At 39.6% G+C, this 15751-nt stretch overlaps 1 protein-coding gene across 2 annotated transcripts in view; it reads right to left on the reverse strand.

Moving 5' to 3' along the window:
* Snx27 (sorting nexin 27) overlaps positions 1-15751 on the reverse strand; it is a 79836-nt gene that overhangs the window by 47070 nt on the left and 17015 nt on the right. For both annotated transcript variants that reach the window (XM_048358133.1, XM_048358132.1), the window contains exon 2: positions 12281-12512. In XM_048358133.1, the coding sequence (XP_048214090.1) occupies positions 12281-12512 (232 nt within the window). The remainder of the gene's footprint in view (positions 1-12280; positions 12513-15751) is intronic.

Here is a 15751-nt window from a genome sequence, read left to right on the forward strand (position 1 = left end):
GAAAATAATACACTATGACTAAGACAGTTTTATCCCAGAGATGCTAGGCCTAAATAAATAAATAAGCAAAAAAGATTCTAGAAACCCCACTCCTAAGTTTCTAGAAATGATCCATCACTTTGGCAAAGTAGCAGGATACAAAAATCACCCCACAATAATCAGTTGTTTTTCTGTATACCAACTATATACAGACAAAGATATCAGAAACAATTCCACTTACAATAGCCTCAAAAATCATAGAAATAAACATCAGGAAATTAAAAGACCTCACATTTATGGATAGGCAGAATTAGCATAGTGAAAATGATCATATTGCCAAAGACAATCTACAAATTCAGTGCAATTCCCATCAAAGTCCCAGTGACGTTCTTCTCTGAGAAAGAGAAAACAATCAAAAATTCACATGGAACAATAAAAAACCTCAAATAGCCAAAGGAATTTTAGGCAAAAAAAAGCAATGCCATGCAGGAAGCCCTGGGTTTGATTCCTTAGCATCACATAAACAGAAAAAGCCAAAAGTGGTGCTGTGACTCAAGGGGTAGAGTGCTAGCTTTGAGCAAAAAAAAGCCAAGGACAGTGCTCAGGCACTGAAATAAAATTTAAGAAAAAGTATATTGTGAAATAAAAATTTAACATATATATATATGCAATGCTAGTGGTATCACAAATTTAGACCTCAAACTTTACTACACACTGTAATAACAAAAACAGCATGGTGAGTTAGGAATGTGGCTTAGTGGTAGAGTGCTTGCCTAGCATGCATGAAGCCCCTGGGTTCAACTCCTCAGTACCACATAAACAGAAAAGGCCGGAAGTGGTGCTGTGGCTCAAGTGATAGAGTGCTAGCCTTGAGCAAAAGAAGCTCAGGGACAGTGCATAGGCCCTGATTTCAAACCCCAGGACTGTCAAAGAAAAAAAAAAGTTTAGTACTAGCATGAAAGCAAATCTGAAGACCAATGGGATGGACTAGAAGACTCAGAAATAAAATCATATACTTAGTCATCTGATATTTGACGAGAGCAAAAAATATACATTGGGGGGAAAAAAGCCTCTTCAGTAACTGGTATTGGGAAAACTGGATGTCCATATCAAGAAAACTAAAACTGGATAACTGTCTGGTGTCACCTTATATCAATAACAGCTCAAAATGACCTAGCCTATGACCCAGCCATACCACTCCTAGGCATCTATCCTGAACAGCAGGTCCCAAGATATCAAAAAGACATTTGTACTTCCATGTTTATCGCTGCACAATTCACAATAGCCAAAATATGGAAACAACCCAGATGCCCCTCCATAGATAAATGGATCCAAAAAATATGGTACCTATACACAATGGAATACTACATAGCAATTAGGAATGGTGAAATATTGTTATTCGCAGGGAAATGGTCAGAACTTGAACAAATAATGTTGAGCAAGACAAGCCTAGAACACAGAAAACAAAGGAGCATGATCTCTCTGATATATGACTGTTAAGAAGGGGTGATGGAGAGACAGTAGAGACCAGGTCTGTGAAACCAAAAACTGCTTGTCAAATGGTATTTCCCACAGGACTGGGTCAGCGACCCAACAGTATGTAACTAAAACCAAACAACTACTCAACATATAAAGGTCAAAAATCGACCTCTCAGTGGAATACAATAGCTCAAAAGCTATGTATGTACGTTCATATAAGACTACTGTCAACATATTGTCTAATATCGACATTACATTTAAAGCCCTAGGCGAATTTTCTTGGGCGTAGGCCACGTGGCTACTGTATATGTTCTTGGTACATTGTGTATTGTATATATGTCTACCTGACCCAGGGAAGGGAAAGAAAAACAGGGTGTAAGATATCACAAGAAATGTATACACTGCCCTACTATGTAACTGTACCTTTTGCACAACACCTTGTCAAAAAAATTGTGTTTAATTAATAAATAAATTACAAAAAAAAACACCTCAAAATGGATCAAAGACTTCAACATCAAACTTTAAACTCTGAAATTACTACAAGATGGACTAAGAGAAACAACAGAACTTGGTGCTGGTGATGAGCATCATGGTTCAAAGCCAGCCTGCATATGAAAGAAAGTCCCTAAGAGGCTCTTATCTCCAATTAAACACCAGAAAGCCACAAGTATCGCTATGGCTCAAAGTAGAATGCTTGCCTTGAGGAAAAAACCTAAGGAATAGCACCTAGACCCCAAGTTCAAGCTTCATGACCAACATTAAAAAAAAAAAAAAAGGAACTTATCTGTATAGGCATTAACTTTTCAAGAGTCCCAGGCACACAACAAATAGAAACTTGACAAATGGAATTACATCCAACTAAAAAATTTCTGCACAACAAAAGACATAGTTACAAAACTATAAAGATCTTTACAAGCTATATATCTGACAAAGGCCTAATATCCAAAATATACAAGGAGTTCAAGAACCTCCCCCCGCAAAAATGAATAAACCAATCAATAAATTGGCAAAGGAAGGAAATCTAAACAAAACAACACTGAGATTCCATCTTACCCTAGTAAGATTAGCCAGTGTTGAGAATTTAAACAATAATAAATGCTGGCAGGGATGTGGTGAAAAAGAAACCCTACTACACTACTGGTGGGAATGTAACCAGTACAACCACTCTGGGAAGAAGTTTGGATAGTCCTCAAAAAACTAAACATAGGGGGCTGGGGATACGGCCTAGTGGCAAGAGTGCTTGCCTCGTATACATGAAGCCCTGGGTCCAAGCCCCAGGACTGCCAAAAAAAAGAAACAACAAAAAAACTAAACATAGGACTACTCTATGATCCAGCCATACCATTCTTGGGCATTTATCCAGAGCATTACAAGTCAAGATACAGTAAATTAGACACCTGCACATTCATGTTTATTGCTGCACTGCTCACAATAGCCCAATGATGGAAACAGCCCAGATGCCCTATAGCAGATGAGAGATCAAGAAAATGTGGTACCTATACACAATGGAATTTTGCTCATCCATTAAGAGAGATTACTGTGTCATTTGCAGAAAATGGATGAACCTAGAATAAGTCATGTTAAATGAGTAAGCCAGACTCAGAGAGACCAACAGCACATGTTTTCTCTCATATGTGGAAGCTAGATCTAAAATACAACTAGGGGGCTGGGGATATGGCCTAGTGGCAAGAGTGCCTGCCTCGTATACATGAGGCCCTGGGTTCGATTCCCCAGCACCACATATACAGAAAATGGCCAGAAGTGGCGCTGTGGCTCAAGTGGCATAGTGCTAGCAAAAAGAAGCCAGGGACAGTGCTCAGGCCCTGAGTCAAAGCCCCAGGACTGGCCAAAAAAAATAAAATACAACTAGGCATAATAATATATAGAGATCCATATATTTATACACAAACTGACTAAAGGAGGATATAGTTAGGGGAGGAATCCAAAAGTGTAACTTCTCTGAACAACTAAAGCACTGTTCATCAAATACCAGGAAACAGAGACACTGATTTTTTTTCTTTGAGGGAGGGAGGGTGGGTAAGGGGAACACAGAATGGAGGGAGGAAGGGTGAGATAAAAGTAGTTATTGGGGCTGGGAATATGGCCTAGTGGCAAGAGTGCTTGCCTCCAACACATGAAGCTCTAGGTTCGATTCCCCAGCTCCACATATATGGAAAACGGCCTGAAGGGGCGCTGTGGCTCAGGTGGCAGAGTGCTAGCCTTGAGCGGGAAGAAGCCAGGGATAGTGCTCAGGCCCTGAGTCCAAGTCCCAGGACTGGCCAAAAAAAAAAAAAAAGTAGTTATTGTATTCAATGTACACTATGCAAAAATGAACTATGAAACTTGTAGACAGGGATGAGAGGGAGAGATAGGGGAGGACAAAGGAAGGGGTGATATTGTCAAGAAGCATTGCTACTTAATAATCACAATTTTTAGAAAAATGATAGCTACAGCAAAACTCAAACCCAGCTTAATTAATTGAATCGATTCCCTAACAGAAAAGACCTGTCCAGTTCCAAGTTAAATACTATTTCAGCCTATACATATCTATACATCTTTTACATATAATATTTAAAAGAGTTAAGTACTGCATGATAAGATATGTACAGTGGTTTATGACTGCTTCTTGTGAGGTGGTGATCAGGAGGATCGTGATTTGAGGCCAGTCTGAACAAAAAGTTACTGAGACCAATAAGCTAGTGATGGTAGTATGTGACTGTCATCTTGGCTACAGGGAGGAGGATCACAGTTCAGGCCAGGCTGGGCAAAATTACATGAAGCACTATCTGAAACATAACTAAAGCAACAAAGCTTGGATCATAATTCAAGTATAAGAAAACCTACTGGGATGGGAATATGGCTTGATGGTAGAGTACTTTTGATTCCTCAGTACAACAAACACAGAAAAAGCTGGGAGTGGCGCTGTGGCTCAAGTGGTAAAGTGCTTGCCTTAGGACAGTGCCCAGGCCCTGAGTTCAAACCCAAGCATTGGCAAAAACAAACCAGAAAAAAGTAAATCTATCTATCAAACAGAAAGACCTGAGTTCAAACCCAAGCAAAAAAAATTTTAGGCCAGGCACTGGTGGCTTACACTTGCAATCCTAGCTACTCAGAAGGCTGAGATCTGAGGATCATGGTTCAAAGCCAGCCAGGGCAGGAAAGTCTATGAGACTCTTTTTTTTTTTTTTTTTGGCCAGTCCTGGGCCTTGGACTCAGGGCCTGAGCACTGTCCCTGGCTTCTTCCCGCTCAAGGCTAGCACTCTGCCACTTGAGCCACAGCGCCGCTTCTGGCCGTTTTCTGTATATGTGGTGCTGGGGAATCGAACCTAGGGCCTCGTATATCCGAGGCAGGCACTCTTGCCGCTAGGCTATATCCCCAGCCCTATGAGACTCTTATCTCCAATTAATCACTAGAAAACTGAAAGTAGAGCTGTGGCTCAAGTGGTAGAGTCTTGAGCTGAAGAGCTGAGGGACAGTGCCCAGGCCCAGAGTTCAAGCCCCATAGCCGACAGAAATTAATTAATTAAAGAAAGAAAGAAAGATAGAGGGGCAAATATTACTAAGAAAACAAAAAATTTATTTAAATAAATAAATATTACAGGGGAAAAATCAAAGAGCAATTCCACCCCCCCCCCCAAATCCTGGAGCTTGAACTCAGGGCCTGAGCACTGTCTCTGGCTTCTTTTTGCTCAAGGCTAAAGTGCTACTTTCAGCTTTTTCTATTTATGTGGTGCTGAGGAATCGAACCCAGGGCTTCGTGCATGCTAGGCAAGCACTCTACCACTAAGCCACGTTCCCAGCCTTCAAACAACAATTTTTAAAAACCCAGCTGGGCAATGGTAGCTTATGCCTGTAATCCTACCTACTCAGGAGGCTGAGATCTGAGGATCATGATTCAAAACCAGTTAGGATACCAAAGTCTGTGAGACTCTTTATCTCCAATTAACTGCCAGAAAACTGGAAGAGGACCTGTGGCTCAAAGTAGCAGAGTGCTAGCCTTCAGCAGAAAGAACTCAGGGACAGAATCCAGACTGAATTCAAGCCCCATGACAAAAAAAAAAAGAAAGAAAGAAACTTTTGTCAATCTAGATTTGTGTGCACAGCAACAATATATCCATCATAATTGAGAAAAAACCACATAAAAATCCATAAGCAAAAGCTGAAGGATTCATAACTATTAAACTAGTATGGCAAAAGATATTTAAAGGAACCCTGCCCACAAAGGAAAAAAATAAAAATAAGAAAATACAGGGAAAAAAATAGACCCTATTAGACATGTAGTCTATAGGAAATGAGAGTTTGCAGACTGTCATTTTTTAGTATGTTTCTATTGGTTGTTCTTTCTCCTCACTGCAGATTGAATTTTCTTTTCTTTTCTTTTTTTTTGGCCAGTCTTGGGGCTTGGACTCAGGGCCTGAGCACTTTCCCTGGCTTCTTTTTGCTCAAGGCTAGCACTCTGCCACTTGAGCCACAGCGCCACTTCTGGCCGTTTTCTATATATGTGGTGCTGGGGAATTGAACCCAGGGCCTCGTATAGGAGGCAAGAACTCTTGCCACTAGGCCATATCCCCAGCCCCTGCAGATTGAATTTTCATACTTCTTTATATGTCTGTTAATTTTTATTGACTACACACTAAGAATTTAATGCTGAGTGCCAGAGTTTGTTGTATTCCTTTAAAGAGTATTTTTCCTTCCATAGTTATATTACCAGAGGAAGAATAAAAAGAACCAAATTCCACAACAAACAAAACAAACAAAAATCAACAAAGAAAACTAAGAACTAAGCAACACCAAAACCAAAATGGACCTAACAGACATCTTCCAGTGTTCCATCCAGTAGATGCCAAAATACACATTCCTCTCAGCAGCACATGTAATTTTTTCCAAAATGGATAATATTCTAGGACATAAAGCATGTCTTAACAAATTCAATAAAATTGAAATTAATCCTTAAATTCTACTATACCATCATGGAATTAATCTAGATTTAACACACTGGATGATGAGTGGGCCACTGAAGAAATTAAAGGAGAAACCAAAATATTCCAAGGATCTAATGAAAATGAAAATGTAACCCATCAGAATCTTTGTGATACAGCAAAGGTAATGCTGACTGGAAAATGTATATATGTATGCCTACATTAAAACACACACAAACACAAAAGAGAACTCTCAAATAAACAGCCTAATGATACACTTCAAAAGTGTTTAAAAAACATAAACAAGCCAAACTCCAAATTAGCAGATGAAAAGAAATAATAAAGATTAGGACAGAAACTAATGAAATGGAGATTTTAAAAAACTAGACAAAGAATTAATGAAACAAACAGTTGGTTCTCTGAAAACACAAATAATAGTTTAACCAAAAAGACAGAAGAGACTCAACAAATAAGTGATGGAAAGAGATTATCACAACAAATAAATTCAAAGGTTAGTGAAGAAATGCTTTGAGAACCTGTATCCAAATAAACTGGAAAATCTGGAAGATATGGATAAATTTTTAGATCCATTTGACCTACCAAAATTGAACCAAGGGTATAAACCACTTAAATTTATATCAAGCAATAAGAATGAAGCAATAAGGGCTGGGGATATAGCCTAGTGGCAAGAGTGCCTGCCTCGGATACACGAGGCCCTAGGTTCAATTCCCCAGCACCACATATACAGAAAACGGCCAGAAGCGGCGCTGTGGCTCAAGTGGCAGAGTGCTAGCCTTGAGCAAAAAGAAGCCAGGGGACAGTGCTCAGGCCCTGAGTCCAAGGCCCAGGACTGGCCAAAAAAAAAAAAAAAAAAAAAAAGAATGAAGCAATAATAGTCTCCCAATAAGAAAAGCACAGAAATAGATGGATTAACTGCCAAATTCTATCAAGGCTTTAAAGAAGAACTAAAACCAATAATCCTCAAACTCTTCTATGAAATAGAAAAAGGAGTACTACCAAATTCATTCTGTGAAGCTACTATTGCACTCTTTCCAAAACCAAAGATGCAGCAGAAAAAGAAAAGTATAGACAAATCTCACTGATGAATATCAATGTAGAAATTCTCAACAAAATTCTTGCAAATTAAATTCAACATGTTAAAAAGATCATACACAGCGGGCGCTTCACACTTGTAATCCTAGATCTCAGGAGGCTGAGATATGAGAATAATAGATCAAAGCCAGCCAAAGAAGGAAAGTTTGTAAGACTCTTATCTCCAATTAATCACTAAATAAAGCCATAAGTGGAGCTATGGCTCAAGGGGTAGAGTGCTAGCCTTGAGCACAAGCTCAAGGACAGTTTATAGGCCCTGAATTCAAGCTCCAAAACTCACACATACATATACATGAATGCACACATACATACATACATACATACATACAAATACACATACACATACACACTCACACTCACACACCATGATCAAACTGGTTTCATCTTAAGGTTACAAGGATAGTTTAACATAGGTAAATCAATTAATGAAACATATCACACAAACAGGATCAAGAAAATCACATGATCATCTCAATTGTGGTAGGAAAGACCTATGACAAAATCCAACTTCCTTTTATGATAAAAGCTCTGAAGAAGCTAGAAATCTAAAAAGAAGTACCTGAACTTAATAAAGTCTTATTTAGCCAACATCATATCAAATGCAGAAAAACTAAAATCATTCATCCTAAAGTCAAGAACAAGTCCACTTTTCCCACTCTTACTTATTACTTGAATTTCTAGTCAGAGCAATAAAGCAAGAGAAAGAAAGAAAAAAACATTCAAATAAGAAAGGGAGAAGTCAAAACATCCTATTTCCAGATGATATATTCTCTGTTTAAACAAACCTTATCGATTCCACCAGAAACTTCTAAATCTGATAGACACTTTTAGAAATGACCAGGATATAAAATTAACACTCAAAACTCAGAAGCTTTCCTAAATACTAATAACTAACAGGCCGAGAAAGAAATCAGAAAAACAATTCCACTCAAAATAGCCAGATGGCACAGGAAAGTCCAAGACACTCTCATCTTCAATGAACTACCAAACAGTTGGAAGTAGAGTTGTGGCTCAAGTGATAGAGCACTAGCCTTGAGCAAAAAAGCTCAGGGAGAGTGACCTAGCTCTGAGTTCAAGACTCAGGACTGGCAACAAAATAATTAAATAAAATCATAGAAAAATCCCTGGAAGTTACAAGTACACATAATTATTTTCTGAATAGGACTACAATTGTTCAGAAAACAAGAGCAAGAATTGACAAATGGGACTACACCAAATTTAAAAAGCTCAGATAATCCACAGAACAGGAGAAAATCTTTACTACCTATGCAACAGATAAAAGATTAATATCCAGAATAAATAAAGATGTAAAAAAATTAAATAGAAAAGAACAAATAATGCAATTAATAGACAACTAAATTGAATCAAGAAGATACAAATCATGAATACCAGGAAGTGGGAGCATGTTTGGGGGGAAGGGTATTGGGAGGCATACAAATGGAGGAAGATGTGAAGATCCCAGTTCGAAGCAGCCTGGGTGGAAATTTCCCTGAGACTTTTTATTCTCAACTAACCAGCAAAAAAGACAAAAGTGGAGGCATGATACTAATGATACAGAGCCAGCCTTGAACCAGAAAAGCAGCTGTGTGCTGGTGGCTCACACCTTTAATCCTAGCTACTAAGGTGGCTGAGACCTAAGAATCAAGGTTTAAAGCCAGCCCAAGCAGGAAAGTCTATGAGAATCTTACAATTAACTTCCAAACAGCTAGAAGTGGAGCTGTGGTTCAAGTGGTAGAGCACTAGGGCTTCGGCAAAAAAGAGCTCAGGGACAGTAGCCAAGCCCTGAGTTCAAGCCCCAGGACCAGCACAAAAATAAGAAGGAAAAAATTTCAAAAAGGCTGGATGTAGCTCAGTGGCAAAGCACTTGCCTAGCAAATGCAGCATCCTGGGATCAATCCCCAGTACCAAAAAGGAAAAAACAAAAACAAAAAAAAACACCCCAACCAAAAAAAAAAAAAAGCAAAGCAAGAGCACCAGGCTCTGAGTTCAAGCTCCAGTATGGGTACCAAAAAAAAACACGCTGGGCTGGGAATATGGCCTAGTGGTAGAGTGCTTGCCTAGTATACACGAAGCCCTGAGTTCAATTCCTCAGCACCACATAAACAGGAAAAGCCAGAAGTGGCGCTGTGGCTCAAGTGGTAGAGTGCTAGCCTTGAGCAGAAAGAAGCCAGGGATAGTTCTCAGGCCCTGACCAAGCCCAGGACTGGCAAGAAGAAAGAAAAAAAGAAAGGAGAGAGACAGAGAGAGAGAGAGAGAGAGAGAGAGAGAGAGAGGAGAGAGAGAGAGGAGAGAGAGAGAGAGGAGAGAGAGAGAGAGAGAGAGAGAGAGAGAGAGAGAGAGGAAAAAGCTGAATAAGAATATAGACCCTGAATTAAAGCTGATGTAAAAAAAAATTTTTTTTAAAGTTGACTTCATCAAAATTTCTAACTTCTACTGTTTGCAAACTACTTTAAAAAATAAAAAGGAAAGGGCAACTTATATACTTGTAGAAATATTTATAAAACATCTAGTTGGGGGGCTGGGAATATGGCCTAGTGGCAAGAGAGCCTGCCTCGTATACATGAAGCCCTGGGTTCAATTCCCCCAGTACCACATATATGGAAAATGGCCAGAAGTGGCGCTGTGGCTCAAGTGGCAGAGTGAAAGCCTTGAGCAAAAGGAAGCCAGGGACAGTGCTCAGGCCCTGAGTCCAAGGCCCAGGACTGGCCAAAAAAAAAAACGAACAAAAAACATCTAGTTGGTAATATACCCAGAATATATAACAAACCCTTTCAATTCCTGAAGATAATCTTTTCTTTTCTGTTTTTGCAGTTTGGGTTTGAACTCAGGGCCTCATGTTTGCTAGGCAGACCTCTTCCACTTGTGGCCACACTTCTGGCTTGATGTTTCTTTCTTTGTTTTTGTTGTTGTTGTTGTTTTTTAATGGGCAGACAAGTCAAGCAGATAGTTTCTTGTGGATAAAAGTTTATACCATAAACAGGGGCTGGGAATGTGGCTTAGCAGTAAAGTGCTTGCCTAGCATGCATGAAACTCTTTTGATTCCTCAGTACCACATAAACAGAAAAAGCCAGAATTGACACTGTGGCTCAAGTGGTAGAGTGCTAGCTTTGGGCAAAAAGAAGCCAACAACAGTGCTTAAGCACTGAGTTCAAGCTCCAAGACAGGCCAAAAAAAAAAAAAGTCTATGAACATTTATCAGAGCTAATAAAACCAGACATTTAACTAAGCAAATATTAACACAGATAAATTATACTTTAGGGCTGGGGATATAGCCTAGTGGCAAGAGTGCCTGCCTCGGATACACGAGGCCCTAGGTTCGATTCCCCAGCACCACATATACAGAAAACGGCCAGAAGGGGCGCTGTGGCTCAAGTGGCAGAGTGCTAGCCTTGAGCGGGAAGAAGCCAGGGACAGTGCTCAGGCCCTGAGTCCAAGGCCCAGGACTGGCCAAAAAAAAAAAAAAAATTATACTTTAAAAGGCTGTTTAAAAAAAAGAACAATTAGTAGTTTCATTTCTTTTTTCAAGTCTACAGAAATTCTCAAGGTCTTAAATAATTCCCAAAGGTCCCAATACCCAATCTGCTCTACTTTTAAGATATGACCTTAATTTCAACTTCCTACCTGCCTTTAGTTTCACAGTACTTTCGAGGCAAAGAACTCTAAATTTTGTGTATAGCTCTAAGAACACAAGGACCATGATGGTATAAAACCTATGTGCCATCATCTCCAGCTAAGTTATAATGCAAACTATTTAATCCCTCTGCAATTCTCCTGGCTTCCTTGATTTTCTTATCTCCTCAGAAAACAATTCCATAAATGTTTAGTGGCTCATTCCTACGCAGGGAACAAATTCCAGTGTCAGAGGCTGCCACTCAAATCATCAGATTCATTTTTTTCTTCTTTTAAATGATGCTAAGGGGTGAACTCAAGGTCCTTCACATGCTAGGAAAGCCACCACTGAGCTATATTCCCAGACCTGCAGATGTGTTTTAAACACCTGCTATCTGTTAGCAAGTATCTAACAGAAGCCACTTTTCTACAAGGAATAACGAATATTTCTCATTATATCAATATTCCCAAAGAATCAAAGGCAAAAAACAATACTGAAACCAACAGGAAAATAAGTAGACTGAGATTATCAGTGGCAATGATATTTTGAGGAACAAACAGCAGCATTCAGGAAGGGGCTGGCACACATTACCCAAAATTCATTATGGGCTTTCCTACATGTCTACCATAACAACAAATCAGAAATGTGTAAAATATCTAACGGGAATTGTATTTAGTATAACTGGAATCTTGAGGAAAATCTGAGTTAAATCATGCACACATGCATCTCCAAAGAAATGAAAAAGAAAAGATGTAATGAGGAGTATAAGAAGGCATAGGCTCAAAAACAGACAAACCTCTGCATTACCCAACACAGAGGGTAGACACCAACTTATAAAATTACCCTTGCTCTATAGCTCCACGGTCAACAAACAAGAGATTACTACTAGCAAAGAGATATGGTAACCAATAAAAGAACAAACAAGCAAGCATTAAAGAAACTCCCATGCAAACTTGAAACTGTCAGGAAATAAGATGAAATTGCACTTAAGCAGAAATAGAACTCTTAAATAGTTCATCCCCTGCAATGAATCAGATGTCTCTAATCTATGTACGAACCCTTTTTCCTGGTAGACAATCTGATCTGGATTGCAGTTTTTTACTCTATTCTTCTAATATATTCATAAGACTGAGGGAAATGAAAGCTAGATGTCTGAGGATCAAGTTGGGCTGACACTCACCACAAACTTCTCACCATTCTGCTCCACATGTTTGTATGTGGGCACCGAAATGGGCACTGCTTGCTTTTCTGTGTAATCATAAAATGATTGTCCCAAGGAGTCGTCACTGGGATCTAGGTTATCCGCCTCATGAGGAGGTACAGACAACACTGTCAAGATCAATTCCTTCTCGCCTGCTCGGATCAGGTCCACCACCTGCTTGTGGGTCGCCCCCTCAACATTCACGCCGTTCCTAAGGGGAAAAAGGGAAAAAGACAATCCCATAAACCAGAAGGGTCCAAACACTTTATATTTCCACCCTCTTCTCCTGTCCCCACTCCAGTGCCAGAGATTGAAAAGTTCATTTGGTTCCTAAAAAATTCTTTCTACCTTTACAAATTCTAAAGTGCAAATTGCTTGTGAACTAATGTTAAGGAGAGAAAAAGGAAACAGGTGAGAGGATCTATCCTTCCTCTATTCTAATATCCCACACACAGCTTCAGAAAAACACAAGGGAAAGAGGGTGATGCTGAGGAAGCAAAGCCTTTTATGCTAAGCATATGTAGAATACAATCAAAGTGACTTTTAGGGCTGGGAATATGGCAAGAGTGCTTGCCTCATATACACGAAGCCCTAAGTTCGATTCCCCAGCACCACATACACAGAAAACGGCCAGAAGTGGCGCTGTGGCTAAAGTGGCAGAGTGCTAGCCTTGAGCAAAAAGAAGCAAGGGACAGTGCTCAGGCCCTGAGTCCAAGGCCCAGGACAGGCCCCCCACCCCAAAGTGACTTTTAAACTGTAGTCTGTCCATTTAAACTAAAAAAAAAAATCGTGCCAGGCACTGGTAGCTCACACCTGTAATCCTAGCTACTCAGGAGGTTGAGATCTGAGAATCGTTATTTGAAGCCATCCAGACCAGGAAACTTGTGAGGCTTTTATCTCCAATAAGCTACTCAAAAAAGTGGTTCTGTAGTTCAAGTTGTAGGGTGCTCACCTTGAGAAAAAGAAGCTCAGGGAGAGTGCCCACGCCCAGAGTTCAAGCCCCAGGACCAGGAAAAAAAAAAAAAAAAAAAAGGAAAGCAGGTACCTGGTAGCTCCCATCTGTAATCCTAGCTAGTAAGGAGGCTGAGACCTGAGGATCATGGTTCAAAACCAGCCTGGGCAGGAAAGTCTATGAGACTTTTATCCCCAATTAGCCACCCAAAAATCACAGGTAGAATTGTTGCATTATCCTTGAGCAAAAGACCTCAGGGACCAGCGCCCAGGCCCTGAGTTCAAGCCCCAAGACTAGTACTACAGGGGGGGGGGGGGGAGAAAGAAAAGAAAGAAAAAAATTACAGAATGCAGTCCTTTGATTTATAAATAGAAACTTAAAATAGTATGACTCAAGAGAGTTCCTTTACATTTTATTTCCAATTTCACCTTCTATTTTCAAGTTAGTTAATTTTTTTATATCAAGTTTTATTGCATTGGGGTTAAAGATTATTCTCTTCATACATATTAATTTCTTATATCACTTGGCCTTTATGATTATCTTTTTAAAGTTTCATTATCTGACCCAACTTCCTTTGTTCTCCCAAACCAATTAATCTCTCAGGATTCCGCTTTTTTTCCCCTATTCTGTGCTATCTCACTTAAAGCCCTTAATCTGTTCAAACTAGAAACCATACACCTAAGGTTACATAGTAAACCATCCTACTAATTCCTGTTCCTATTTCTCTATGTACAAAAAAGGCTAAAATAAGGAAAAGTACAGGTTTGGGAGAACAATAATTTTGCAGACAAAGATGCTGAGTCTTACAAAACTCACTCAGCAAACTGAACTACCTTCCCAGAATGCTGACCCAGTCTGCTGTCTCAGCACAAACCACTGGGCAACTGGCCTGGAGGTTCCCTACCATGGCTATCCCAAGAGAAACAGGAAATACATACCTGATGTCTAATAGATTTAATATTAAAAGCTCATCTACCCCTTAGAGTTCTTTTCAGTTCTGTTCCAAATCATTAAGGTTTTTTACCTCCTTGAAAATAAACGCTAAGTTTAGTCACAAGATTTCCACACACTTTTCAGTCACTGGGATTGTCTCTGTCAAAGTCTGGTATCTGAAACATCCACTTACATAAACTAAGCAGACAGGCGTTCACTCACTAGCCTCCTTCCTTATTACAGGTTTAACAAGCTAGTCAGGAGCTGGGAATATGGCCTAGTGGCAAGAGTGCTTGCGTCGTATACCATTAAGCCCTAGGTTCGATTCCTCAGCACCACATATATAGAAGTGGCACTGTGGCTCAAGTGGCAGAGTGCTAGCCTTGAACAAAAAGAAGCCAGGGACAATGCTCAGGCTCTGAATCCAAGCCCCAGGACTGGAAAAAAAAAAAAAAAAAAAAAAAAAAAAAAACACAAGCTAGTAAGTAAATTTAGTACTCTTGACATTTTACAACCTAAAAGTCAAATTTATAAATAATCTAAAACAATTTTACAAAAAAAAAATCGGTACTGTAGAAGAAAATAAACTCTTTTACTGATGAAAATTTGAGTGGGTCATATTAAAGGATCAAAAGAAAATGATCAATTCTAGCCAGTGCCATGGCTCATGCCTGTAATCCTAGCTACTCAAGTGGCTGAGATCTGAGGATCACAGCCAGCCTGGACAGGAAAGTCCATGACACTCTTATCTCCAATTACCCACCAGAAAACAGGAAGTGGCTCAGTGGCTCAATGTGGCAGAACACTAGCCTTGAGCTGGCCAAAAAAAAAAAACAAACAAACAAGAAAACCTTGGGGCTGGGAATGTGGCTTAGTGGTAGAGTGCTTGTTGCTTAGCATGCCTGAAGCCCTGGGTTCGATTCCTCAGCACCACATAAACAGAAAAAGCCAGAAGTAGCGCTGTGGCTCAAGTGGTAGAGTGCTAGCCTTGAACAAAAGGAAGCCAGGGACAGTGCTCAAAAAATAAAAATAAAAATAAAAAATTAAAAAAAAAATTGAATCTAAGGCCAAAGAATTAGATGATATCATCTGCCAGCCCATAATTTCGGGTTTTTGATTTTTCTTTGCCAGTCCTGGGGCTTGAACTCAGGGCCTGAGCACTGTTCCTGGCTTCCTTTTGTTCAAGGCTAGCACTCTACCACTTGAGCCACAGCGCCCCTTCTGGCTTTTATATATATGTGTATATATATGTGTGTGTATATATATATGGTGCTGAGGAATCGAACCCAGGGCTTCACATATATGAGGCAAGCACTTTGCCACTAGGCTATGTTCCCAGCCCTCAAAAAAATATTTTGATTGCAAAGAAATAAATTGAAAAGGTTAAGGTTAAATACCATAAGAGAATAGGAACCTAGCTTATTCGTAAATATCCATGTCAATTATTTTTTTAACAAAATAGGAGATTTTAGGTGGGTGCCAGTAGCTCATGCCTATAATCCTAGATATTCAAGGGGCTGAGGTCTAGAAGATCATAATTCAAAGTCAACCTGGGCAGAAAAGTC

This window comes from Perognathus longimembris, chromosome 11 (genome assembly GCF_023159225.1).
Source record: "Perognathus longimembris pacificus isolate PPM17 chromosome 11, ASM2315922v1, whole genome shotgun sequence".
Taxonomy (NCBI): Eukaryota; Metazoa; Chordata; class Mammalia; order Rodentia; family Heteromyidae; genus Perognathus; species Perognathus longimembris.